This window comes from Phalacrocorax aristotelis, chromosome 5, assembly GCF_949628215.1.
Source record: "Phalacrocorax aristotelis chromosome 5, bGulAri2.1, whole genome shotgun sequence".
Lineage (NCBI taxonomy): Eukaryota > Metazoa > Chordata > Aves > Suliformes > Phalacrocoracidae > Phalacrocorax > Phalacrocorax aristotelis.
Window position 1 is genome coordinate 6,586,191 of NC_134280.1, and position 26,296 is coordinate 6,612,486.

Genomic DNA, 26,296 nt, shown 5'->3' on the forward strand with positions numbered 1-26,296 from the left:
CGAACCTGAGAGTCCTATTTTGCAACGCGACGAGCCAGACTGTTGTTCATCTTGTCGAGCACGGCTCAGCACCAGCTGCTTCTGAGAAAAGTTCAGCAAACTTGATGATGAGCACTAGGGGAATAACAGAAGTTTCTTTTTCAGCTGAACAGTAGTTGGCTTATGTCTTAAATATTTGATGTCCATTATACACTGAAAAATACTGTAAAAGGGCTTTGTAAGCTCTTGGTTTTCATATAGGTATTTAGCTTGCATTTAAACACTTATAGTAAATTCAGTGTTGTGTAATGCTATGAAATATCACAGATTTAAGATTTATTAGCAAAATAAATTGCACTGAAACAATTTATTGGAAACAAAACAAAACCTGTGACTTGATGATGGATGACTTTGTTCTCCAGTCTTAGACCAATTATTTAACAAAGCATTTGTTACATTTGACTTTAGGCCAAGCAATGATGTAAGTTGAAATATTCTAGAATAATTTAAAAAGTGGACAATTTTTAATACATTAGAGACCCTACCAAAAAGAAAAACACATTTAGATAGAGTTATAAAATCAGCTACCTTGATAGCTTAGCCAGTGGTATTTAGTCATAATTTAGCCACTGATATTTAGTCAGTTCTACTAAGTGTATAAAAAATGCTGTAACAAAATGAATCATAAGTTTCAGGTCCCTTAATGCTACTTACTGAGTTAACTCTTCAGCGAGATGTCATTACCTGCAATGATTACAGGTTCACAGCGTGGAAGTCAAAAGCAAATTTGGCAGGTGCAAATGCCTGCTTCTGTTTTACAGCTGAAGAGGAAAAGTGTCCTGTAACTAAGTCTGTTTCAACTTGGTCCAGAGTTTTATAAAGTTCGGTGTGTGCTGGGGTAAAAAAAGCTTTCCTTCCTCCTGTGCAATTTTCTGAGAACTTATTTAGCTTCATCCAGTCTACCCAGCTGGGTAGGCGAAGGGTTTGGCCCAAGTTTTGGTCATTTTGAATGCTGAAAGAGATGTGCAGACTAATATTTTAAGCTAATAAATAATATTAGACTAATCATATGTGCTAACAGGAAACAGTTAGAGGAGTGTTTCATCGTGGATAATGTACACAGAGCAAGTCTGTCTTGTTTTCATACTTCAAAAAAGTTCTTTGCACTGCTCTAGCACCAAACTTGAATGGGAAGAACCTGGGCAGCCCCACCAGACTGCTCAGCCAGACGATGAGGAGAAGACTCAGTCAGGATGAAACAACAACAAACAAACATCACCTTTTCTACACAGCTATTAGGGAAATAGCTGCTTTAATGGGCTTTCAACCATTAAAAGGCAGAATTAGAGGCTGAATTAAAGTATTCAATTAAGAGGCAGTCAGCTGTGTAAAACCTATCATGTGACACTGATGCTCTAAAATCCAAACAGGTAAATGTGATTTAAGTCCCTAATAAAGCAAAAATGTTTTCATTTGTTTTGTATAAATAGATACCATAATGCTTGTATGAAATTTGCTGTGATAGACTACTAATTTCAAGGACCTGGATTGTATCAGTTTGAGCCAAGATAAAACATAAGACTGGAAAATGAAATATTTTCTCTGCTGCATTTGTGTTGTTTACATGAACCTTCAGAAGCACTGATTGCGGAATTGTTGGGTGGTTAATAGCAAATCTCATGTTGCCAGTAAAACTAAAAGGATAACAAAGCAACTGTAGAAGGGAACAATGGGAATAACAGACTGTAGGTAAGATCTGAATTTTATGAATATTAGAAGCCAAGGGCTGTTGTACTCAAGGTGAAATGTCCCTTAAAAAACGTGGCTAAGAACATCTAATCCAAAATGAGGTCATAAAAATGTCCATGATTTTGAAATGGATGACAACAGAAAAGTTGGGCCAAAAGAAAGGAAACATTCAAAAAATAGCCTGAGAACTCTATGTATAGTGTGAGACAACAGCACAGTTATTTAAGAGCAACCTATTATCTACTGCTCAGAAAGCCAAACAGGCTTGTAGAGTTATGATTCCAATGTATGTGATATTTGGAATGAAATCTTACCTTAGTGAAAAAAGCCCCCACCCTATTCTAGAACCTTCATTCTCTTTAAAATGTTACTGGTCTATAACAATAAATATTATTCTATTAATTTTATATAACTGGGTTTTCACAGGTAGGTGAATTAGATTAAATCTCTTCAGAAGAGATGAATTTATGAGACATCTGTTATTTATAAGAGCTGAAATAATGTGGTTGGAGTGCTTCTGTTTTTCTTTAACACCTGCTTTTCCATCCACACAATTTTCTCCAGAAAAACTCAGTAATGAATTGATTTTTATCTGTCTCAGAAGATGAAAACCTGGAATTTGCAAAATGTCTGTTTAAGAATACCAAATGGAGGAAGCTTTGTAGAAAGTAAATTATTGGGCTAGATATAAATTGGCCTGTAGCCCCTGTGAGGTCTTCCTGAGCCCTGTTGGAAACTTGCTTTTCCCATGGAGTGATGTGTATAAATCAGATTAAGTCCACTGAGAGCAATGCAGTAAATACGTCTGAAAAAATCCATTCCTGTATTTCCAACATTTCTCTAGTTTCAGTTATTTCAAGGTGGGCTAAAGCCCCTGCCCACTTAGAGGTTTATGACAATATTAGCAGTAAAAAAGCTGTGATTTTGACATAACAGTTTCTTTAAGAGGTGGAGGAGAGTCTCCCATCCACGGCTGGAAGTGTGCTGTTTGTGACCTGTATTTCAGCAACTCCTGTTCCACCTTCCGAGGTACCACTAACCACCAACATGGGATATTCCCCACATACATTTTCTAATATAGAAAAATGATAATTAATGTTTAATACAGAACAGGGAAGCTCATCAGATGTACCACCACCCTTTTGTTCTTGAAATTGATGTATTCTGTAAAATCCCTGGAGGAAGAAGTTTTAGGGAAAAAAGCCAAAAGAGAAAAGCAGGGAGCAGCAGGTCCCTGTGGATGATAGTTGAGGTACCATGGCTGATTTATAGGTCTGGAAAATATTTGCAATGCCCATATTATACTTGTTCTGGGGATAAAGAGAGGATTTAATTCACTAGTACTATCAATCTGTTACCTTTCAAGGCAGTAAATTCACTAAATTCACTAAAAAAAGGCAATTCAGTTTCATGGAGTTGTTGTTGTAAAGTATCATTTATCATTTACTGTATGTAAGTACCAATAGCACAAACATTTAAAATCATCAACAGAACTATAAAGAGATGAAAGAAAAATGTTTCAGAATAAATCTGTGTCTTTTCCAAAGCAGCCTACTCTGCGATAAGGTGGCAGAGCGAAACATATGCTACTGGGAGCTTGGAATAAAATTCTTATTTGGTCCATTGCAAATGTTTTCAAGCAATTTTTAAAACTAATTTCCTATTTGTGTATGATACTGATGGCAGGAAGAAGAGGGGGAAATTTAAAAGTAGGCTGATATGCCTTGGTTTCTTCTAGAGTGATGCAGTGAGGTTTCTCTAGGGGACCCTAAAACTGTATACTATGGAGAGGATCCTATGGAGGAATCTAACTGTCCTTATTAAATCTGATGGGATGCCTGCCTCAAACCTAATCTTTTCAGAGTTAAGCTGATAGAGATGAATATCCCCATTAATACTTAGATTAACCTATCATCTCTGAAAAGAAAAATATTTGCAATATTTTTCTTTCTTGAATGAATGTAAAAAGGCAATTGAATCAAATTAAAGGAGCGATCTATGCTGTAATACTCCCATTTCTCTGCCACTTATTTTCATTCATCCACTAGTTAGCCATATTTTACATTTTGATACCATTTATATTGTATTTTCGGTACAGATAGAATTTAATTTTTTTATTTATTCCTAGCATTCCTTCCTCATTTAGCAGTCTGAAAGCCTCGAAGAGGCAACATCTGTGTTGAAGAAGTCGAAATAACCACCAGGTCCGCTCGAGAGGAGCCCTGCCAAGGCCACTTGCAGTAATTGAGCTTTCTTTGAACACAACATCTGCTTACACAGACTCTCTTACAAGGTCAAATTGTAATGACTAAGATGGAAAAGGAGGATGAAAGAAGAGATGACAGATATAGGGATAGTCAGTTTAATACCGGTTTTATGCTGTTTTTTACCTGAGCCAAATTCCCACCTTTTGTTATTAAACCTGGTGGTTCTGCTCTGATTCTCATTATTACTCCTGGCTGGAAGATCTGGAGGGGGATTGGCCCTTTATGATTTTGATTTCCTCAAAAAGAAAAGTTCCAGAAAAAGGCTGAATGAAATGCTTCAAGGTAGGAGCAACACGTTTCCACTTCATGCCTTTCCACTGCTAACACTGATGAAAAACTCCTGTGAAATGCCTTTCTGCTGTCATTTCAAAGGAAACTGTTTCCTAAACGGGAAGTTCACTCAATGAGAAAATTCAGTCTGCAATTTTTCTGAGTAACAGTGATTTTTGCATTGGTGTTATCTGTCCATAATCGAGGCTATGAGTAGCCATTTTTCTTAAACTTTCTTTTTACTATCCAGTCAAGATAAATCAAGACTAAGGGTGAACAGGCAAAGAAGTTTTTCAGAAGTCCAATTCCTTTTCCCTACTATGTCCTGTGTTATTGGACTAATCCACCAATGTAAAAGTATTTTGAGACTTTCCACTCTGTGAGAGTGTTGTGATACTTCCATACTTATTAATATTACATTTGCAAAAGAACATTCAAAATGAAGGTTGTTTTTTTTTTTTTTAATCAAGTAATCTATTTCGCCTAAGTTGCACAAAAAATGATGTTCGCAGAAGCTGAAGCAGTTCCTTGTGGAAGACAACCATGACCGATTCAGGCACCAGAGCAGCTCACAAAAAATGAAATACTGAGCTGAACTAAGAAGAAAAAAGACTTCTAAAAATTTATCTCCATCCTACTGATCTTGTGGAAATAATATACTTTTCTGAAAATGGATTCTGGTGAGAAATCCGCAGCCAGTTCCAATATACACAGTTTGGACATTGGTGTCCTCTTTTTATTAGTATTTGCTGGTTGCCAATCTCTTCACATAGAAAAGTCAGTTTTGGTTTTAAGCTGCTGAGCAATGACAACCATTCTCTTAGAAATGTCTTAGGGCACTCTGGAGCAGAGGTGAATTGCAGATGTGATTTATATTGGCATCTCTGCAATAGTTTGGTGTTTTCCAGTAAAGTAATGATCGCGTATGAAGAATGCATGCCTCAGTCATGACTGTGCCCTAGCACACCCAAGTTCACAGGGTGCTTGGCTCATGTATAACTCACCTGCCCTGGCAGAGGAGTCTGTCTGAGAAGGGTGTTGATGGTGCAAGCTGCAGATTAGTAAGGGCATGCTGCCCCAGCTAAAGTTCAGATGGCTGGGGCAACACGCGTGGCAAACAGTGAAAAGAGCAATGCAGACGTTCATCCCCCTGCACACCCAGAGCTGTGGGTGCACCACATCAGGTAAGGGATCACATCCAACTATGAGCCACACCAAGGGGCAGTGTATTTACAAGGAACTGATTTAATTCCTCTAATAGGTTCACTTATGTTGTCTCAGAGCCCAAGCGCTCATGCTCTGTATACCCTTAAAAAACCTGGACATAATGAACAGGTTTCTTTATCTCTGCTTTAGAGTTTGAACTCCCATAGTTTGGCCCAGTGGCTAATGAGGAGTGATGCTCTGAAAGCCATCAGAGTTCTCCCACAGGGGATTTAGAAGCTGAAATATAAACACACCAAATGATCGAAAGTACAAATCACTCTCTATACTCCCAGAGCTGTGCAAAGGGGATTATACTTTTGTATAATGAATTATTACCGTAAAAATCACTAGTCCTCACTTAAATGAAGAGCTTGGTCCTGCAAATTACATGTACTAGTTATTATATTATTTTCTGAAGAACCAGAAATGTTGTGTTCTATACAAAACAGGAAAACACAAGCTCTAATCACTCTGTGACAGCTGTTTATTTACCCAAACCAGGCATAAGCTGAGATGAAGTTGTTCCCATTTAATGTTCCTTCCTGTGCCGTCTTGAAATAAGACTGGTGAGATAAGGAGTATTTGTTCGGGCTAACGAGGTGTGTGAATACTGTACCTTGGTTATGATAAGTGTTCTTGGCATTCTTCTAAAATATATGGACAGAGATGACTAAAAGAAATAGGAGCCAACAGCAGAGAGGGAGGATCCCAGGCCTGAACCTCTTCTCATCCCTTTTAGGAAAATCCTTTGCGGGGGGATGCTTCCTAGAGACTGCTGGGACTCAGTTAATGACCATTATGCCAAGCTTTCCACCTGCTTGGAAGCTGCAGAAAAGATTGCAAGAGTCAGTGGACATAGCTAGGCCGTATCGACGTGGAAGGGATTGCCCTGGGAGCACAGTGAGTTTATTCCTTGTCACTGGACTTGGCAGGTATTTTCGATCAGATAAAACAAGCAAACAAAAATGCACAGAGGAGGGTTTTGGCACACATAAATGTGTAAATTCAGACTTGCAGAAAAATGGATACTGTTTAATGAAGACAATTTTTCCCTCCGAAGGACTCTGTCCTACTAGGAAAGTGTGTGTACAGGCAGGGTCATGCTCTCTTTGTCACCCGTGGATAACAAATCTTTTCTATGCCTAGGAAGCCACCCCAGGGGACAGCCTCATAGTGAGGGCTTTCCTCATAGGAAGCAGAGAGAAATAAACCTGAACTGTCATTTTTAGATCAGTTTCTAATGAGTGTGTCGGTGCTTAAAAGGACTGTACAACCATCTGGTGGCTCAAGTGAAAAAGGAAAGTGCTAGCCACGCTCAATATTTGAGAAGAGGAACATGGTATCACCCTCTCTTCTCCTTCCTGGGGGATCCAGGTAGACAGACACTTCCACGTGACCTTCAGAAGTCACACGAGTAATGGGATTCATCCCTTAAGACTTCACTATAGCCCAGGACTTCCACATGCAACTCTTAAACCTCCTACACTGACTAGGGAGCCTGAGCATCTCATACTTGGAACAAAGTGTCAAAAAGTCACATCTTTGGAGGCCTTCAAGGTATTTGCATTTGTATCATCATGTTATCATTCAGTCCCATCCTGAGGTTTCGTTCTGCATCTGAAGAAAAAAGCAGAAATTGTTATTCTTAATACTCTTCCCACAGCCTTCCTCCTACCTCTGCTACCTCCCCGTGGGCTGCCCAGTCGTCTCCACCCCAAGTCAGCACAGTTCCTCCAGCCCAACCCAGCACTGCAGCACTAACTTGCTGAGTGAGATGTTTCAGGCAAACACTGTCTCTTTATTATACAGTGAAGAGATCTGAATATCTAACATGCGTATCCATCAAACAATTTTTGGCCAAGTCTGAAATGCTGCTGCCAGCTTCCAGCTGTGACTTTTGGCTTGTTTTAACTCCCCATATCCACCCCTACCATTGGAAATTAATTTAATACAAGAAGGACTGGTGTCAGGCCTTCAGTGTTGTGTTGTCTTCTTGTACAGGCGGTGAAGCTAATTGTTTCAAGTCTTCACTGGCCACACTTGACAACACCAACTTTCTGGGGAGTTCCAGTTTCTCCTCTTACTGAGGTTAATGGTGTGGAGACTGTGAGAGTATTTTGCAATATTTTTATGCAGGTTCTCCATGGGTTTAGTTTCGCATAATTTTTTAGATTAATGTTTGGGGGGAGGGAGAAGGTGCTGTTTGCTATTTTTCTGACTTCTGTGAGGTCATTTCTTAGTCTGGGAGAATGGGAAATGCGGAATATTTGCATTTCATTGCCTGACCTGGAGTTGGTTTTCCCCCCAGATTGAAGGGAGCTATATCCAACCGAGAGAAACAACTTGGCTAAGACAATGGCAAGCTTCATTTCTTTACCAGGAGTAATTACCTTCAGAGGCTTCCCTTGATTAAAACCTGCTTAGAGAGACAACAGGTAAGAGGGTAAGCAAATCTACAAAACTATCCATTTCCTCCTGTTGTAGGAGGTCCTGAATACCTTCCACTTATGCTTTTTGCCTGATTACTTCTGATTTCAGTATCCAAAAGACCAACAAAGGATGGATTTTTTGTGGAAAGCTCTGTTGCTTCTTTGTAGCTTATTTTTGGTTGCCAATACTTTGGCAAGGATAAATCTGAACCCACAACAGATTGCAGTCTTTCTTAGGCTAAAAGTTAAACATTAAAACTATGCCTTTTAGGCCAAAACTTAGAGTCAAAGAAGATTAGCCCCCCATTATTGTGTAGAAACTGCCACAAATAAATTCAAGAATTGTTTATTGAAGAGTAAATTGTGGCCTGTTTAAAATAAAGTGGAAACTTAGTCATTTGTCATACATTTGTACTCAAGAAATGGATGGGGATCTCTTAGGAAAACATCAGAAATATTGGGTTTGGAGTCTTAATTCTTAATGAGCTTGAAGGAATAAAATTTAGACGTCAATAAACTCAATGGAAAGACTCACAAAGACTCCCAAAGGGCTACAAATCGGCCTATGAGACAGACAATCCAATGGGACTGTTGAAAGCAGATTTTGCAACATTGAAATCCAAAATCCAAATTAAGAAAAAAGTTTTGGAGTTTCTTCTTAAATAGCCTATATTTCCTTCAATGAATCCAGTAGTAAAACAACTCAAGGAATGTAGTTAAGCCAAATGAACAAGATTTGAAACTCCTTAGCTGTACTGAAAAATATTTTTAATGTCTTTGTTGATGCTTTTACACTAAATGCTCCTCACAGAGATTTGCATGGAATGTTTACAGACTTGTGTATTACTTTGTTATCAGATAATTCACAATATCCTCACTTAAACAAGCAGACACAAAATAATCAAACTTGACAACTCAAAGAAAAGCAGTGCTGTCAAGTACGGAAAACATAGAACAGTGGGTGGAGATACAATATTTTCTAAATAAAATGCCATGAATATCAGAGTATAGCATGTGATTTAACAGCAAATCCTTCATATCACACATTAAGCTGGCAATATGCATTGTCATACAATCAACGTTGTTCACACTGACTAGAATTAGCACAGAAGACCCATGCGGGAGCAACAGGGCACTTTCCAATGAGACAAAACTTTACAAAAATGTGATTGAGTAACATGAAGGATTGAATTCTCTCACTGCCATTTACTTCTGTTTTCTATTTCTGCTATTATTGCTGGTGAGCCGACCTTCTGAAACCTACATCTCATTTTTCAGGACGGGTTGGCAGAGCAAACACTGCTGCACTTTATTTCAGCAGCAAAGGACTATTCTCTAAAATACCAAATGATGATACATTGACCCAAGACACAAACTTTCGGGATCGCTCTTTGTGCTGCACAGACAAGTTCTGTAACAGTTTTGCATAAATGCAACCTCCAGTGATCTGAAGTGAAAAGCAAACCCTTTGCAAGCTTATATTTTAGCATTCTTTAATGCCCTCTCATATGAACGCAGCGTCAGATACAACTTCAATAATCTGAAGTTAGTGCCATCTGCTTTAAAATCCTCAGAAGCAGGCAAGTTCTGTTTACAACCCTAATTTCTCCAGGATCACCTCCTACCACCGACACTGACGGTACATGCTGTTCTCACCCTCCGTGTGTGCGCGGGTGTGTTACCGGGTGTGTAAACCAGAGCAGCTGCAGCCTGAGCAGCTGCAGGGACACATGCTCTCCGCTGATCTGTTTGTGTGTGGGTGGGTGGGTGAGTGTGGTTTGTGTTTAGCTGGAGGGCTTCCCTACTGGAAATTCTGGGATTAATGACACTTTAAGCCCCGTCCAAGAGAGTGGATTGAAAACAACGAAAGAAAGAAAAAAATAAATTGATGCAGGCAGGCAAGGCTGATGGCTTTTCCTGCAAAGTTTAGTACTTCAAAAGTTAACTTCTAAGCAACTGCAGATGCATGGATAAAACCTATCTTGGACAACATGCAGCAGCCCTTTCCTTTCCATCAGCATCTCCAACTTGTTGCCTACCTCTGTTGGATTCCCTTGTTGGCCATTAGCACTGAGTCAGCTCCATTAGGTAAGGATTTTGTACTTTTTAATTATTTGATAGTCATTTGGGGGATAGAGTTCATGTGTATTTTAAACCGAGATGATCTTGTTTACATTTGCTTTTGAATGTGGGTTACAGTGATAGAGGGCTATTATTAGAAAGAGTCTCCAAAATAGAATGGAAGTAAGGTTAAAATAAACAACTTCTAAGGTAATGAAGGTCACAGTGCTAACCAAGTGTGCTTACAGCACACTGGGTTTATTGTCCATAGGAGGATTTTCACTTTCCTTCTTTTTCTTTTTTTTTTTCTTTAATAGAGAAATTATAAACCTGGGAAGATTCTTACTTCCTACTAGAAAAAAATCAAGTAGTTTAAAGAATATTCATAACATTTTCCCATAAATTAAATATATGAAATAAACCATAAAAGAAGAAAAATCTTTAAAACAAGAATCTCTTCCTCTAATGAAAGATGTATATACACCATATATCAGAGCAACATTCTGGATTAGCAATTACACACATAATAATACACAGCTATACAGTCTCTGGCAATAAAAAGTTCATGAGTAATTTTTCTACTACTGTACACATTAAATGTAAGGCTTGTTTCACTCTAGCATAGAGTTCGAAGAGGAGATAGATTTTGCATATGTAACTTGTTTATACAGCTTTATTAATCTACTGCAGGAATACATTGAAAATCATGTTAGATGTTATTTAACTAGTAAAACCAGAGTTAATAAAAAAAACTGAGAAAAGCAGTAGGACCAGAGCGTAGTGCTGTGATTACGGATACAGCTCTGGCAAGCTCTGGAGGCACTGCCCCCTCAATGGAAATGCATTGCAATATTTTACAAAATTTAATTCCAGTAGATTTCAACTAGTCTTAAAAGTGATTGTCAGCCAGCACTCATTAGCTCTATGAAGATAAAACAATTTAAAACACTCTTCATTTGAATATCAAAGGGTCACCCAGAAAGGTTTGCAGGACTAAACACAAAGCAAATGACCTTATCGCCTTTATCTTCAAACAATGCCTTTAATTCCTGAAACCTTTTGAAGGGTTGCCAGTTTTATGGAGTGTAGCAGCTACTTACCTGATAGAACAAGCTTTTCATCAAGGGAAATGACCTTTTAACTGCTAGTAACTAAGTAACTGTATTTTCCACTGTATTTTTGTTACTGAAGGTAGTAAGTATAGACATAGTTATTAAACTGGGAACACAAAACACGAATTAAGAAGTAACTTGCTGTCACTTAGGTGATGTGGAAGGATTCATTAGACTTGCTGGTTCTTTTTTTCATAGAGTGAATTTGAAGTAAATGAAACTGCTCAAAAAAGTTTACATCCTGACAGATTGTCTTGTGACATTATAAGGATATTAACAGAGCCATATGCTGTTTACTTTTGTACTCTGTGTATAACAAACCTACTAATCCCATAAGAATTTAACTATGAATAAGGAACTTCTGACCAAACAGCTTTTTGCAGATGTCTCAATATGAAAAAGAAGATAAGACAGACTTTTAAAGACCAAGGAAGAACTTTATCATCCTCTGCACCCTTATTTTAGGGAACGAAGCTCCCAGTGATGGAGGATATTCTCATTCTTTGGGGTTTTTACATCATTTCTTGTGTTTGATAAAAGAAAGGTTTACCAATAACGTCTGTAGCTGCTCTCTGGTAGAAGATTAAGTAAAGCATCAGGGACAAAAGCAGCTCAGTGAATCATAGATGTGGGAGGGCTGACAAAACACAGAGCTTGTCAGACTTTTCTCGGATGAAATTCTGTAAATAAGTCAATCAAAAGAAAAAGACAATTGATTTTTTTATAGAGGTATTTTAGGCAAAGTATTTATCTTAAAATAGATAGTTTCTCATAACATTACCGTCAAGATGGAATTGCTCCCTGTCCCCTCTGGAGCCTTTTCATAACATACCATTGAAAAAGTTTTTAATTTGGATATGAGCTTCCTCCAAAGACACCAGCCTTCCTTGAAGCTCATGAAACCCACTGGAACTTCACTGCAAGGTGTTGCGTATACAGTAAAATCAGACACAATTAATTGTTTGCAAGTTCACTCCTGTGAATTTTCCTCAACTCTGAAACACATAATAAAAAATGTGAGCATATCCTGAGGTGAAGAAAGAGAAGAGAGACTATGATGTTGGGGAAAGGCTATGTGCCTATGGCCAGTGGGAAAAGACAGTGCATTCTCAAAAGGTCTAATTTGATTTAAGAAAGTAAATGGGAATAGTCTAGCATGGCAAAAGTTATTCAGCATGCCTTGCAATTTTCGAAACCCTGGTCTTACTTTCACTAGAGGAATGAAATGAAAATCAGGGTGTGTAATATGTTTTGGGTACTACCCGCAAGCAACCCATGGTCTCACTTGTGGGCTTCGGCTGTAAAATCTGAGTGACACAGACTTTCCATGCTTTAAGCAAAAATTTACTGGAGCTGAGAAAACTTTTTCCCATGAGTACTTCAGAAGGAATAATTCATATCTTTCAAGAGCTTTCTCACTTGCTTCATGTACCTACTGCAGGTGACAAACCCTGCCCCACCTTGGTCAGACCTCAAGCATGCCACCCAGGTCCCCAGCGACCCCCTGGAGCTCCAGGGCTCCTGCCACCCCCAGGGTCCCCAAGCACAGGAGGGGTGCAGACACCCCCAGGGAAGCCCCAGGGTATCTGGCCTGGGAACAGCTTGCAGGGATCAAGCTCTCAGGCCATGACTGGGTTTGGTCAGGGACATTCCTGTGACTTTAGAAATTACACTGGGATTATTCTGGCTCTGTGTCTTCACTCTGTGGAAAGCACAACAGACATCTATAGCACTATGCAAACAAAAAATACCCTGCTAAATGCTCTCCTACAGAAGCAGAACCAAGACTCCCTGGCCACGGCAAATAAGCAGTAACAGCTGCCAAAGAGAGAGGAACAACCTTCACAGAATGTTTCTCTCCCGATATTATTTTTAGTTTTCAAAAGCTGTTTACAGGTTAATATTTTATTTTCCTCTTATTTAAGTTTTTGTTAACATCAAGTAACCCATTGGCCTCATTGTCTGGAATGAATCCAGTTTGTATTGTTGGAACTAAGAGTGAAATCTGATCTTATCTGATTATGTGCCGTCAAAGCGAAGCTAGTAGCAGGGGTTGTACAATGATTTCTGTTTGGTGATAACTTTTTCATTCTTCTCCTTTTTATCTGAAAGACAACAGAGTTTTCCTTACTGCAGGAACTGTTCTTTCACAAGGAAGGCAAAATCAGGTGGCTCTTACAGTCTGGGGGCGAAGAAACCTCTTTCACCATGTAATGTATGTGTTTGTGACTCTCTTGAGCAGCATCAGTATGTCAGTACTGGACTTTAGGACTTCGAAATCATAGAATCACAGAATGGTGGGGGCTGGAAGGGACCTCTGGAGCTCATCCCGTCCAACCCCCTGCTTGAGCAGGCACACCCAGAGCAGGAGCACAGGACCGCGTCCAGGCGGGGTGTGAATGTCTCCAGGGAAGGGACCCCACAGCCTCCCTGGGCAGCCTGTGCCCCTGCTCTGGCACCCGCACACAAAAGAAGCTTTTTTCCCATCTTGAGGTGGAACTTCCTGTGTTCCAGCTTGAGCTCATTGCCCCTTGTCCTGTCATTGGGCACCACTGAAAAGAGCGTAGTCCCATCATCCTGACACCCACCCTTTAGAAATATATAGTTATTTATGAAATCCCCCCTCAGTCTTCTCTTCTCCAGGCTGAACAAACCCAGGTCTCTCAGCCTTTCCTCATATGGGAGATGCTCCAGTCCCCTGAGCATCTTGGCAGCTCTCTGCTGGGCTTGCTCAAGCAGTTCCATGTCCTTCTTCAACTGGGGGGCCCAGAACTGGACATGGCACTCCAGATGGGGTCTCACTAGGGCGGAGTAGAGGGGGAAGAATAACCTCTTTCGATCTGCTGGCCACAATCCTTTTAATGCACCCCAGGGCACCGCTGGCCTTCTTGGCCACAAGGGCCCGGTGCTGGCTCAGGGTCACCTCGCTGCCCCCCAGCACTCCCAGGGCCTTCTCAGGGGAGCTGCTTTCCAGCAGGTCACCCCCAGCCTGTGCTGGTGCGGGGGGTTGTTCCTCCCCAGGGGCAGGACCTTGCACTTGCTCTTGCTGAATTTCATGAGGTTCCCCTTGGCCCAGCTCTCCAGCCTGTCCAGGTCTCGCTGGATGGCAGCACAGCCTTCTGGTGTATCAGCTGCTCCTCCCAGCTTGGTATCACCAGCGAACTTGCTGAGTCTGTCCCATCGTCCAGGCCACTGATGAATATGTTGAACAGGACTGGACCCAGCACAGACCCCTGGGGAACACCACTAGTGACAGGCCTCCAACCAGACTCTGCTCCATTGATCACGACCCTCTGAGTTCTGTTGTTTAGCGAGATATCCATCCACCTCACCGTCCACTCATGCAACCCACACTTCCTTAGCTTGCCTGTGAAATTTGGTAGGGAAATAATGTTTAGCTCACGTTTGCCTTCCGGTCTTCTGATGAAAACTAACAGTTGTTTTCAAAGTTATACAGGCTTACAAAATATATTTGGTGTGAGAGGGCTGCCTTCTTACTGCATGTCTCAAGGATATGGCTATTTCACATTGACCTGCCAAGTAACTATGCTGTTTAAACTCCTTAACAGCTATTTATTACTCTATGTTGTACTAAAATCGAGGATCATTTTATTAGACACTCTTTGTAACTGTATAAGACATTCATGGCCAAAATGTTTACTTTAATGGTCCAGTTCCTTAAAGTTATTTTGTCTCCAAATGCCAAATCCAGAGAAGTATTGTATACATCTAACTTCCTCTGCAATCGATAGGAGCTGCAGGTAGTCAAGACAAATCAGTGTTTGTTCCTAAATTGACAAGACAAATTGCTGCAGAGAGAAAGCATCATCATTCTGTTTTACAGATGGGATGGAGACGTGAAGTGGCTCAAGGTCATGAAGAAAAAGCCTTTGGTGGAGCCGAGATCTGTACTGAGGCATCATGAGTCACAACTCAGCCCTGTTAACTGCAGCACAACTCATAATTGAAAGCCAATATAGTAAATAGGAGTGTAATAAAAATGTTAAACCTTTCTCCATCTTCCTTGTAAACTCTGAAGTCAAATGGCTACACACACAAGCTCAAGGGGACACAAAGTATTGTTGGTGGGTTTTAGATTACTTAACGTATTTTAGATGACGAAGACCTGAAATATCCCCCAAATCATCTTCGTTTTTAATGAGGAAAGGATCCATGTATTTCCAAAATCATGTATCTACATTATCATACAAATTGATAATTTGAAGAAAAGAAGGAAAAGCCATTCCTGCACTAATTTCATTAGAGAATTTCTTTTCTGTTTTTTCTTACTTCTTCCTAGACCACTTCTGTACCCTAATAAAACATTTCTAGCTTTGGAAATGGCTTTTTCTTTCCAATATATTTCCTCTAAATTTTTTTTGTGATCTAGGCTTGCTGCTTCAAAATGCTGAGAATATTGTGAGAAGTACCATTTTCCTTATTTTTATCTGGGTTTGTGCAGTCAACATTTTGCTGAGAAATGTTCTCAAGGCAGACAGATTACTTATTTGTCTGATTCTACCAGTTTGTTTCCTTGACTATTTGTGGGTGTGTTCTGAGTTTTTGGCTACTTTCTTCCTCGATGAAGCATCTGTCTTGTCACTTCACAGGTAGAGGTTTATTGTTAGACATAGCCGAAGCCCAATCTGCTACAAAAATGGATATTGTCTTTAACTCTTGGTGGGCAGCGTACATTGCTTGTTTAATGATTTTTAAATTTTCTTCAAAGTGGTGCATTTTACCTTCACTTATGACCTTTATTAATTTAATTGTGGCAGCTACACTATGTGCTTTGCCCTAAGTAGAGATTTTTAATGGTGTAATCTGAAAAAAACTGGATTAGCTTGAAGAATATCTTTCATCTGACTTTGAAACACCAGTAAAACCATGTGTTAGTGCATGCAGCTGTTTGTACAGCTTTTCTGGAAAGAGTTTTGTGTGTTAAGCTCTTAGGAGATTTACTTAATGAATGTATGTACTCATTTGCTTCTTTCTGAGACATATTATTTTGATTATTCTGACGTCTATTACTTTGATTGCTGTGTTCACACTCCGTGGCATCCACAGGGTGCCACAAGGGAATATTCTACATATTGAAAGGAAAAAAATTGATTGCCTAATATAGATGAGGGATTGCAGTAGTCTGCTCTGCTCCTTTTGCTGGTTTTATATTAATTCATCGATTGAGAGCGAGTTTATCTTATTCCCCTATTTTGTTCGCAAAGCAGCTTCCACAAGCTGGATAGCAATTTATCTGCATACCACAATAATGTAATGCATCTCCCATGGTTGCAGGAGCATTTTACAACTCAACTGTCCCTTGACAGCTTTGTGTGTTGACAGTTTCAGTAAATGGTCCCTCATGTAGCATGTAGTATCTTGCTAATGCCTCATCAGCTCAGTAGCTCTTGCACTTCCCGTGAACTGGTGGATACCCCAAATATTCCTCCTTCTTATGCTAACAAGAAAAGGCATAACATTTCCCATCCTGGACTCACAGTCTAACTTTCTTTTCATTTTTTAAATGACTGATCAAGTTGCATTTAACTTATATTCACTACCTCTCAGAAGGCAAAAGTCTACAGAAAAAAAATCTAGAAGATGACACAGAGATGAGAGGGTTCTTGGAAGTTCCTGAATTAATAGCTCTATAATGAGTTTAGTCATAAATGTGGAGAATGACTTGGGATCTGAACTGGACCATTCCTTTTCAGAAAGGAGCTTGTATTATGCCAGCTCCTGCTTGCTTCTCTTCTCCGGTTAAAACTGTATTTTGCTGATGTTTGACTGTCATGAAAATTTTTCATGGAATTTATCTCATTGATATTCTACAGACCTATATGAGGAGCAAAGGGAGGTAAAACTCAGTCACTAGTTTATTAAATAACTAAGCTAATGTTTTGTTTTTCGTAACAATATTACAACTTTCTTTAGAATTAACACTATTAGACCTCACTGCATTAGTGAGATATGTTATTTGTTGATCTGGTCCAGCTACCAGAACAGGCAGATTGGCAAACATCTTTCAGAGATTATTTTTAATAGTCTTTTTTGTCCCTTTCCTCCAATTATTTGCTTTATAATCAACTATGGTTATGCTATAAAATTAGTTGACTGTGACTTAGCCTCCCTCAATAACACAGCATAGATACTTTGATTCACTCAGGCTACCTTATCATCAGCTCTGTTCTGTTCTTAATGGGCTAGAGAAAAAAAATATATAAAAATTCACAGAGCCATTTGCTCTGTTCTTTTATTAGATGTTAAGATTAGAGCTAGCAACAAAGACATAAACAGGGTGAAATCTAATTCATTCCTTGTTTCTCTTTTGCAAGAAATACTAGGAAAATGAAGAGGAGGTTATTTCCTACCCCAATGTACCTGCAACTCATTCTTCAAGTACTAAAATATGTGGACATTTCATTTTCTGAATGTGTATAAAGCAGGACAAAAATACAGGTAAAAGAAAGCTATCTTTCTCCCTTAGCCAGCCCATAACCACCCCAGAAGTTGGTTTTTGCTCCAACAGAAAGTTTTGTAAATGCCAGTGGTACTCAGCCACCCACACCCCATAACATCCTAAAGCATTTGGGCTCCTTTTCTGCTATAACATCCTTCAAAAGTATCACTCGTAACTGTTGAAAATAGAAATCCCCCAGTTTTAAATAATTTTTCATCCTTTGCCTGGACTAGTTATTTCAGTCGATCCTGTAATGGAAATCCCTAATAAACCACTGTGACCAGTGACATTGGGAAAGCTGGAGTGGCTTGTAGCATACCTGGTCTGTAGCAAAGATGCATTTTGTTCATCCTCCAGTCCCTGCATGGGGGTACCTGTGCAGGGACAGGACCTGTCCTTCCCAGTGGGTCAGCATCTGCTGAAACAGCAGCAGGTAGGACTTGCTCGTACCTCCCAGCACAGCACCAGTACAGCCCTGTCCACTGCAACACACCTTACAGGGGAAAAGGTTTGATATTTCCTTAAGATATCATAGTCAAAGACTACGGCCATGTGGAAGCACTCGGGCTCAGACGCAGAGGGCTGAAGTTTGATTTAATCCCTGTCCCTAGCATGTGCTTGTGTGAGGGCTTTAGGCTTAAAGATACTGATGTACTTCAGGATAGCTGGATTTGAGTTGCCGTCTATGATCCCAGCAGCACAAGCTGTATATCTCCCAGAGGAACTTTACAACTATTTTCTCCTCTTGACATGATTGCTGCCTTGTGGTACAAATAGCTTTGACAATAAATCATAGATCTACTACCCACCCCTGTTCCTTCACCTTTTCTTCCTTTTTCATGTTTCCTCAATAACTGATATTTTAGTCATGAAAATCACTCTGCTGCTTCATAATATCTGTTATCCACTAACACTTCTTGTTCTGTTTGCTATTACCTAAACTTCTTGCATGGGTGTGTAGACACTTTCTCTCATTAATACACTCCTGACGATATTATTCATCTGCTGTTTCAAAACAACTTCATCTTCTGTCTTAGGTCTGAGCTTGCAGATTGCCTCCCGAGAATACCAAGCATCCTCATTAAGTGCCAACGGGATGCGAGGGGACCTGGTGAGCTGTGCCTGGTCAGCCCCATGCAGCTCCCAAGGACCCCAGCACAGAAGAACTCACAAGGTCAAAATACTGTGCTGGAAGGAGCTGCTTCACCACTCAGAAAGGTTGGCAGCAGCGACTCTGAACAGTAATTGTATATACAGTGACTAGCTGGAAAACAAGCTGTCTTCCAAAGTCTGTTTTTTATGGTGGTGTTGGATTTGACTTTTTTTAAAACCTTTGAAGCAGACAACTTTATTCTGGCTGCTTTTAATCAGATTTGCTGAGAAAGTCTTCCCTGGTAGTGATGGACAGGTTTTCTGAAAAACCATTTGGTGAGGTTCTCAGATTTAAAACCTTGCAGCTGGTCAGCACACGGGGATAAGGTATGCCTTTGACAACCTTAACTTATATTAATACTTACGTTGCTTTAAATGCAGCTAAACTGAATATAAAAATAAAATGTTGCAATCCTGTAAAGGGTAGCACAGATGGCCACATGCACACATAAGCATAGGAAACACCATTTTGGCCACCACTGTTATCACTGCTTCAGGTAATTTTCAGTAAAATCAGTGATGTGGAAATGCTGCAAGAAAAATTATGAGGGTCACAAAGAATACACAATACAAATCCACCCATTAAGTGGGATTTTTGCCTTTGAATTTCATCAGAGGCTCACCACTGTTATAGCCCAACTCTGCACTGTGATTATCTGCATAAGAGTTTATAGACTATACAACTTCCCAAAGATAATTTACTTCAGGTTGAGTAAGTGCTGTTGATCTACACAGGAAGGCTTTTTCTGTCTGATTGCTTTAACAATTGAAAACAATTGAAAATTTACTTTCCCACTGAGGCAAAACTGGAAAAATCCCAAAGTGCTAACTGATAGTCTGATATTTTGTTAATCACTTCCGACAGGAAAGATGTTGTGTTTTAGGATACAGGAGCTGGATCAATCTCTTCTGTCACAGACAAGTGCCCTCAGAACTGGTCTATCGATTATGCCAGAGAGAATATCTTTAGATCTCTTATTTGAACTCTTTCACTTTCTATTAGTAATTAAATGCATCTTGGAATCAGGGCTTTGGTGTCAGTGTCCCATGTGTTTGTCTACTGTAAAGGTGTAAATAACTGTGATGGACAGTAGGTTCATTCATTCTATGGGATAATATATATTTGCTATTTTATAAAAAATAAAATATAAAGCAATTCCAGTAAAGAGTTAGGTAGATAGACTGACCAATTAGTTGATAAATACATGGGTTTTGGCCAAAACCATACACCCAAATCCATGAGCCTCCAAATGCCTCCCTTCCTGTACCAAAGAAAAGCACAGTCATCTCAAAACTTACACATTTCCACCAAAATTTCATTAACAGCATATAAAATAATCAACATTTAAAATTACTGACCAGCTCTAACCATCATACATTTTTTAGAAGAATTAACAAACTAAAAAAAGAGGGACAGTAAATTTCAGTATTAGTAATGATACTTGTTTGCAAGTTCCCAACAGTGCACAAAGTGATTTATGTTCATTTGTGCTTATGAAGCAATGTTCTAACACACTAAATTTCAACCATTTATTTAATCAAAAGTCCTTTCCTGCAAAAAAGAAAGTATGGAGTATCCTGTATCCCATATTGTTTTGTGCTTAAGAGAGGGCATAAGGGAGATGGATATTTTGCATAAAGAAAACAAGATAAAGTGAACTTAACTTATGCTATACAAAAATCATACTGCAGGCAAAAGGGCCCTTAATTTGGGAGGCTCCGACGCCGGCCCTGGAGCTGGGGGCAGCAGGTACCCGCTAGCACACAGCAGACAGCTGGACAGGGATACATCAGAGTAAATTCTGTGTATGAAGGGCTGGGGGTTGTTTCGCTATTTGTTACATGAACTGCAGTCTGAGGTCTTAAGAGCCCTCATAGCTTAAATAATATTTCTCCTTATAAGGAATGCCTGGGAACACCTGTTCTTTAATATGAGAGGGTTTGAGCAAGGGGCTGGCAAGGCATTCCGCAGCACCCCAACCAGTGCAGGCAGTGGGGGGTGAGAAAGGCTGCACTGGGTCTTGTCCCGTACCCATATCTAATAACTTCTTCAAGGCCATGAGATTATTCCTGCTCCTCAAAGCCACCTTCATTTCCTAAAGTGTTGTCTAGCACTAAAGTGCACCTCTAAGCTGCTGCCATGTTCTTCCATTCTGGTAGAAATTATTGTTCTATATAGTTTGATTTTAAGAGTGCATTCTGGCATCCATTTGGGGAAAAGGCACTATATAAAAGCAAAATCAATATGAGGGACAGTTATATTTCCTGAGCTTTTTCATTAGCTATAAAATATATATATTCAAGAAGGGAGGGGAAAACAATGTCAGTTTTACCTAGACTGAAGGAGGATAAGAAAAAGCACAGGAAAATATGCACTTATGTACACTGGCAAGAGTACGAACTATGCAGCTTTGCTGAGTGCAGGCAGATCTCTGCTCTCACTACATCCAAACACTCCTGCAGGAACACTGGTCTCTCCTGTGGCAGGCATCAAGCCACTGGAAAAATACAGAAATACATGTATTTTGGTATAGGAGGTGTTTGTTGACTTGTTCTCAGTTTTCCTTAAAGACAAACTGACCATTGGCTGAATATTTACCAGGAAACTTTGCCTTTGCTCAGCACTAAGAATGAATAGAAGAGAAATAAAATACTGCTGAGCCAAATTCTTCCTCAAATCCCCACTGAACTCTAGCCATGCTATCTTTGCCCTTTCCCTACCAAGTATACGAAAATATTCTTTCTCTCTGAGTAGGCTGTTCTTTCAAACATCCTTGGATAAACCTCTCATTGCCTCGTGCAATATATTTTCTAAGATTTGCAAGCATAGAGCTGCAACAAATGCTGAAAAACTGAAATCTATATTTCTACAAATTTAAATGTAAAGATATTGCAGTGACTTTTTACCGAAAACAAATTATTACTGTTTTGTTTAACCCCAGCTGAAAAATTAACATTCACACTGCCATATTAGCCAGCATTTTAACACAGGTTACTAAACCACAAGAGGAAACATCTTATTTTAGCTTGGAGTAAAATTTCAAATCACAGTGTCCTTTCAGTATCAGCACGCACTTAAGTGAGTGAGAAATTGCACACAAGCCTTTTTTTCTCTTTTTAACATGGGCCTTCTGTAATGCCATTTTCTTTAGTAGGAAATACCTGTCATCTGTAGAAAAATAATTTGTCTTGGTTTTTGAAAACTAAATTATCCCCTATAAAAGATTAGCTGAAAACCACCGTATAAATTTATAAGCATTCCAGATTACATACAAAGTTTTGCTTCTTTCTGGTGACCCCTAGTGATCTATTTTGTGAGAGAGTTCAAGAGTGAACCCAACAGGTTATTTACTTCTGAGACTCAGATAAGGCATCTGGAAGATTTTATCAGTGTGATTTTGCCACTGACACATCATTCAGGGAACTTGGGAAATAAAGGGCCAGAAAACTTATCAGCATGTGGCTGTTCATTTGAAACCCAAGCAAAGCTGAGATGGAACATGCAAAGCTGACAATAACAGACAGCACCAAATAGCAAAAGAGCATTTGTAGGACAGCCACTGCGTAATATTGGTCTCTCACGTTTAACATACCACTGATACTACGTGATTACCTTCGAGAAGCTTTACATGTATCTTTCCATGTTTTTCTTTTTGCCTCATACTCTCAGATCTGTTATTCACCGAAGCTCCCGTCCTGGTTTCTCTTAGGGCTCTCAGTGAGGTAAGATAGAGAAGCAGATCAGAATTGGGCTGCAAAACTAGGGAAGAAGTAGACATTAAGTGGAATTTCATTTTTATTATCACAGATATCTGGCATACAGGTCAAGACTTATTTCAGACCCATTTCATCAAGGTGCATCAGAAAGATCTCTCTCTCTCTGCAAAACCATTATATTATATGGCTGTGAGGCGTAGCTTGTTGAACATGTAGTTCATCATGAGAGAGTGCTCCTTGCTGTGCGTACACTGCTGCGTTACAGGAAAGCTTTGGATTAAAAAGAACAAGCTTCCAGCTAGCACTGCCCTGCTTCTGTAATTGTACAGTGCATCTTGTACAAATAAGAGATATTTGTCCACCAGTTTCATTCCTCTCGAGTTCATGATTGCAAGATGAGCTATAGCAAGATGTTTTGGTGCCATTGTGCCAATCATCACTGTCCCAAGACTCTGCCTTCCTCCCACCCTGCCCAGAGCCCTCCTCGTCCCAACACCTGCTATTTCCAGTCTTCAGCTCCTGCTCAGTCTTTTCCTGGGCAGCGGTTGGAGCTTGGACATTTTGTCTCCTCCAGCACCCTTCTTCCAGGAGGAAGGGATAGGAAAGGATTTCTTGCTTTATCTCTAATTGTAGCAACAAGGTAGAACTCTACATTTTTAGCAGACTTTTTGAAATCTCAGTATCCTGCTCAAACAACTGAGTTTTGGTTTGATACCAAATAAAATGGAAGAGTAAGTCTAATGTCTTACACAGGGATCTCATGTTATGAACCTTGTAATACCATGTTAAATTTAAAGCTGTTGGTCCTGTCCAACTCCATTGATTTTCACTGGGAATAGACCAGTCATGCGGAGAGCAGAGTTTGGCTCATTTTTGCATCATAACAGCTGCCTTCAAACCCATTTTCATTAAAAAAACATTGAGACCAGCCTTACATGTCACAGATTCCCGTTGCATATTTTTTTCATTGCTTCTCTCAGAACAAGCTATTGTAAAAACAATATTCACCACCTGAACATTTCGATTGCTAATGTGAGGAAAGGCAAGAAAATTTCCCTTCTGTTTTTATAGCAGAAAGATTTATCACAGCTTGCTAAATTCTGGAGTGATTAAGTCATATTAAAGACAAAACTAAAACAAGTGTCTGATTTCTGGCTTCTGAAGTTTTATACTTGGTTCAAGAACACATTTTGCTTTTGAATGTGATAATATTTCTTCACTACAATACAAATATTTCTCTTCTTCCACAACTGGTCACACTGAAGTCAATAAAATATGCACAAAGAAATGCAAGCAGCATTTGGCTCAATATAAAGATTGATAATGTAACCACCTAAAAAACCCGCTTTTTATCATCATAAGTCTCTCCCGGTTTTTTATAGTTTTCATTGAGCAAAACAATCCATCATACCTGAACTTCATGCATGTTCCTGAAGCCAACAGTTAGTACAAGTCAATTTTTAATTATGATATTTTTTATAAAACCTACAATTTATTTCCTGATTTTGTAGAACACTTTAAACAGCAAGTCATCGATATAAATTATGTAAATCTCAAGTGACCCCAAACTCATTAATCTGTCTGGATTTCACAGTGAAACATAATATAGCAGTAACCCACTAGCTCTCCATCTGACACCACAGAGCAGCAAAGATGGCTACAACAGTGATGAACAATAGGAAATCACAGTTTTCTTCTAGATTAGTGTGATTTTTAACCTTTAAATAAAATGCCCGCTGTTTTTAGAATACCTGTGTAGCACTCTCACATTTAAGGCCAAAGGAAAATGGGTCTGTTAGCTCTGAAAAAGAGAATAAAAGGTTATAATCTCTATCACTGTGCAAAAAGCAATGAAGCCCTACTGCAAAATATTGAGCTTTCCAGTCAGCCTGGCTGTGAACTTGTCCCCATCGTATTCCTACAGAAAACCACAGCAAATTCTGTTGTGAGCAGCAGAAGGAGACCTGCCTAGGAAGACTGAGAGCAACAGTTGCCCTTCAGTAGCAGTAGCACCCTCCTGCTGGTTTCCAGCCGTCTTTTCTGCTTTGAAGGAAATCCAGAAAAGTCCATTGTACCAAACCCCTTCCCCATGGCTTTTTACTGCCATAGGCCAAAGGCTGCAGAGCTGCTAGAAAGATATTTTCCCCAACATGCATGAAGCACAAACCCCCCCTTCTCCTTTCCGTCTCCCATTACTGCTCCTTCCCCGGGGTCATCCCCCGGCGAGGGCTCCGGCAGCCTGCGAGGCAATCTCGCCTCTCCAGACCCAACACCTGTTTCTCTCAGTTAAGCCTGTTTGTGTGTGTCTCTTTTAAAACCTCTTTTTTGGTTTTCCAGCTGTTCTCCCTTTTGGTGGCCATCTCAGTCCTTTCCAGCTGCTATCTCTTTAGGCACAGCTGTGCTGGCTCCATCCTCATCTGCTGGCATCCTCTTCTGCCTTCCCTTCATTTGTGTGCACGGACATCACCTGTATCCTTGTGGGCTTCATGCTATTAAAATACTGCTGAAGTATGTAAAGGATAAGAAGACGTCACAGGGGTGAATGAGGATTATTTTTGCTCGTGCACAGGAGAGAGAGTCACAGGATTCTGCTTGAATTCTTCACTAAAATGAGTGCTTCATGTGTCTTGACTATTTTTTCTTTTAAAAGTAAAATGTGGTTATTGTCTGGGTCTCAGTCTGCATGAACTAACACCAGCCACGTTCATGTAGATGAAAAAGAAGAGGAACTATTAGAAGGCAATTAGACCTTTCCAGCTTCGCTTGCTTTCTATGCCCTTTCTTTCACTGCATGAAAGTTTGTGCAGGAGAGCAGCAGGTGAGAGGAAACAGCTGCAGCATTTTAAGATGTTTGCTAAAATGTAGTTGCAGACTAGAGCAAGATGGCTTTAAAAAATCCGATTGCTTTTTTACCTTTCTTAGGGGACAATTCCCACATACTCCATTCTTTCTTCAGCACTTGAAATGGTTTCTCTTCCTATTTACAGGGTAAGATATACAGTCTGCACTTCCGTTCATATTTTTTGAACTTCAGATGCTCCTCTTCGTATTAAAACATCTCACAGGCAAATGCATATCCCTATTTATACTTTTATATTAACCCAGTTACACAGTGGTAATAAAATTCCATAACAAGAAATAAGAGCTCTCATTGCACATTTGCAAAGCCCTCCAAAGAACAGAGGAAGAACAGACAGTAAGTCTCATAAATCCAGCTTAATTTATTCATAGTAAGAGTCTACAAATCAGACATTTTTATATTCCAGGATATTTATGATAAGATGGTGAATGTATAACACCCCCAACAATAATTCAATAATTGATGATAAAATAACAAAATAGATCATAGTTTTCAAAATATTTTTATCAAAAAGTGAACTACTATAAACAATAATGTGGCCTGTAGGCATTAAATCAGTTCTGCGGTGGGTGAGGGCAAGAATAACATTTTGAAACTTTCAGAGCTCTCTGATCCCTTGAACCCGAAGTTTCCAGCTTTGCTGCTTCAGTAGCTACCGTAATGTATAGATTTTTTTCTCTTTATCAAATATACCCAAGTAACCTGTGGGGGAGATTCTATGCATCATACTCATTTTCAGAGTCCAGAAGGTTTTTCAGGTGTTACATTCACAGGAGAAAGGGCACAGACTGCTAGAGCTGTCAGTCCAGCCAGTGTGATTGGGGTATCTTTGACTTTTTTCAGGCTACATGGAGGAGGACTTGTTCTGGTCATACCCAGGTTCTGAGAAGATATACTAGAAAGAGGATCTGGCAAATGCCACCATGCAGAGCTCCTTCAGTTCTATTATAAAAGCCCCTCCTGTATGAACTATGTCATTGCTTTTGCTCAGTCCAAGTCCCTTGCTATAAAGGCAGCCATCAAACGCACCTTAG

General features: G+C 39.7%; 1 protein-coding gene across 1 annotated transcript in view; it reads left to right on the forward strand.

The window, feature by feature from the left end:
* Window positions 1-9,589: 9,589 nt before the first annotated feature.
* Window positions 9,590-26,296, forward strand: part of LOC142057218 (von Willebrand factor D and EGF domain-containing protein-like) — a 196,826-nt gene continuing 180,119 nt past the window's right edge. Inside the window, exon 1 of the mRNA XM_075092829.1 lies at window positions 9,590-9,988. Within this exon, the coding sequence (XP_074948930.1) occupies window positions 9,892-9,988 (97 nt within the window). The 5' untranslated portion in view covers window positions 9,590-9,891. The remainder of the gene's footprint in view (window positions 9,989-26,296) is intronic.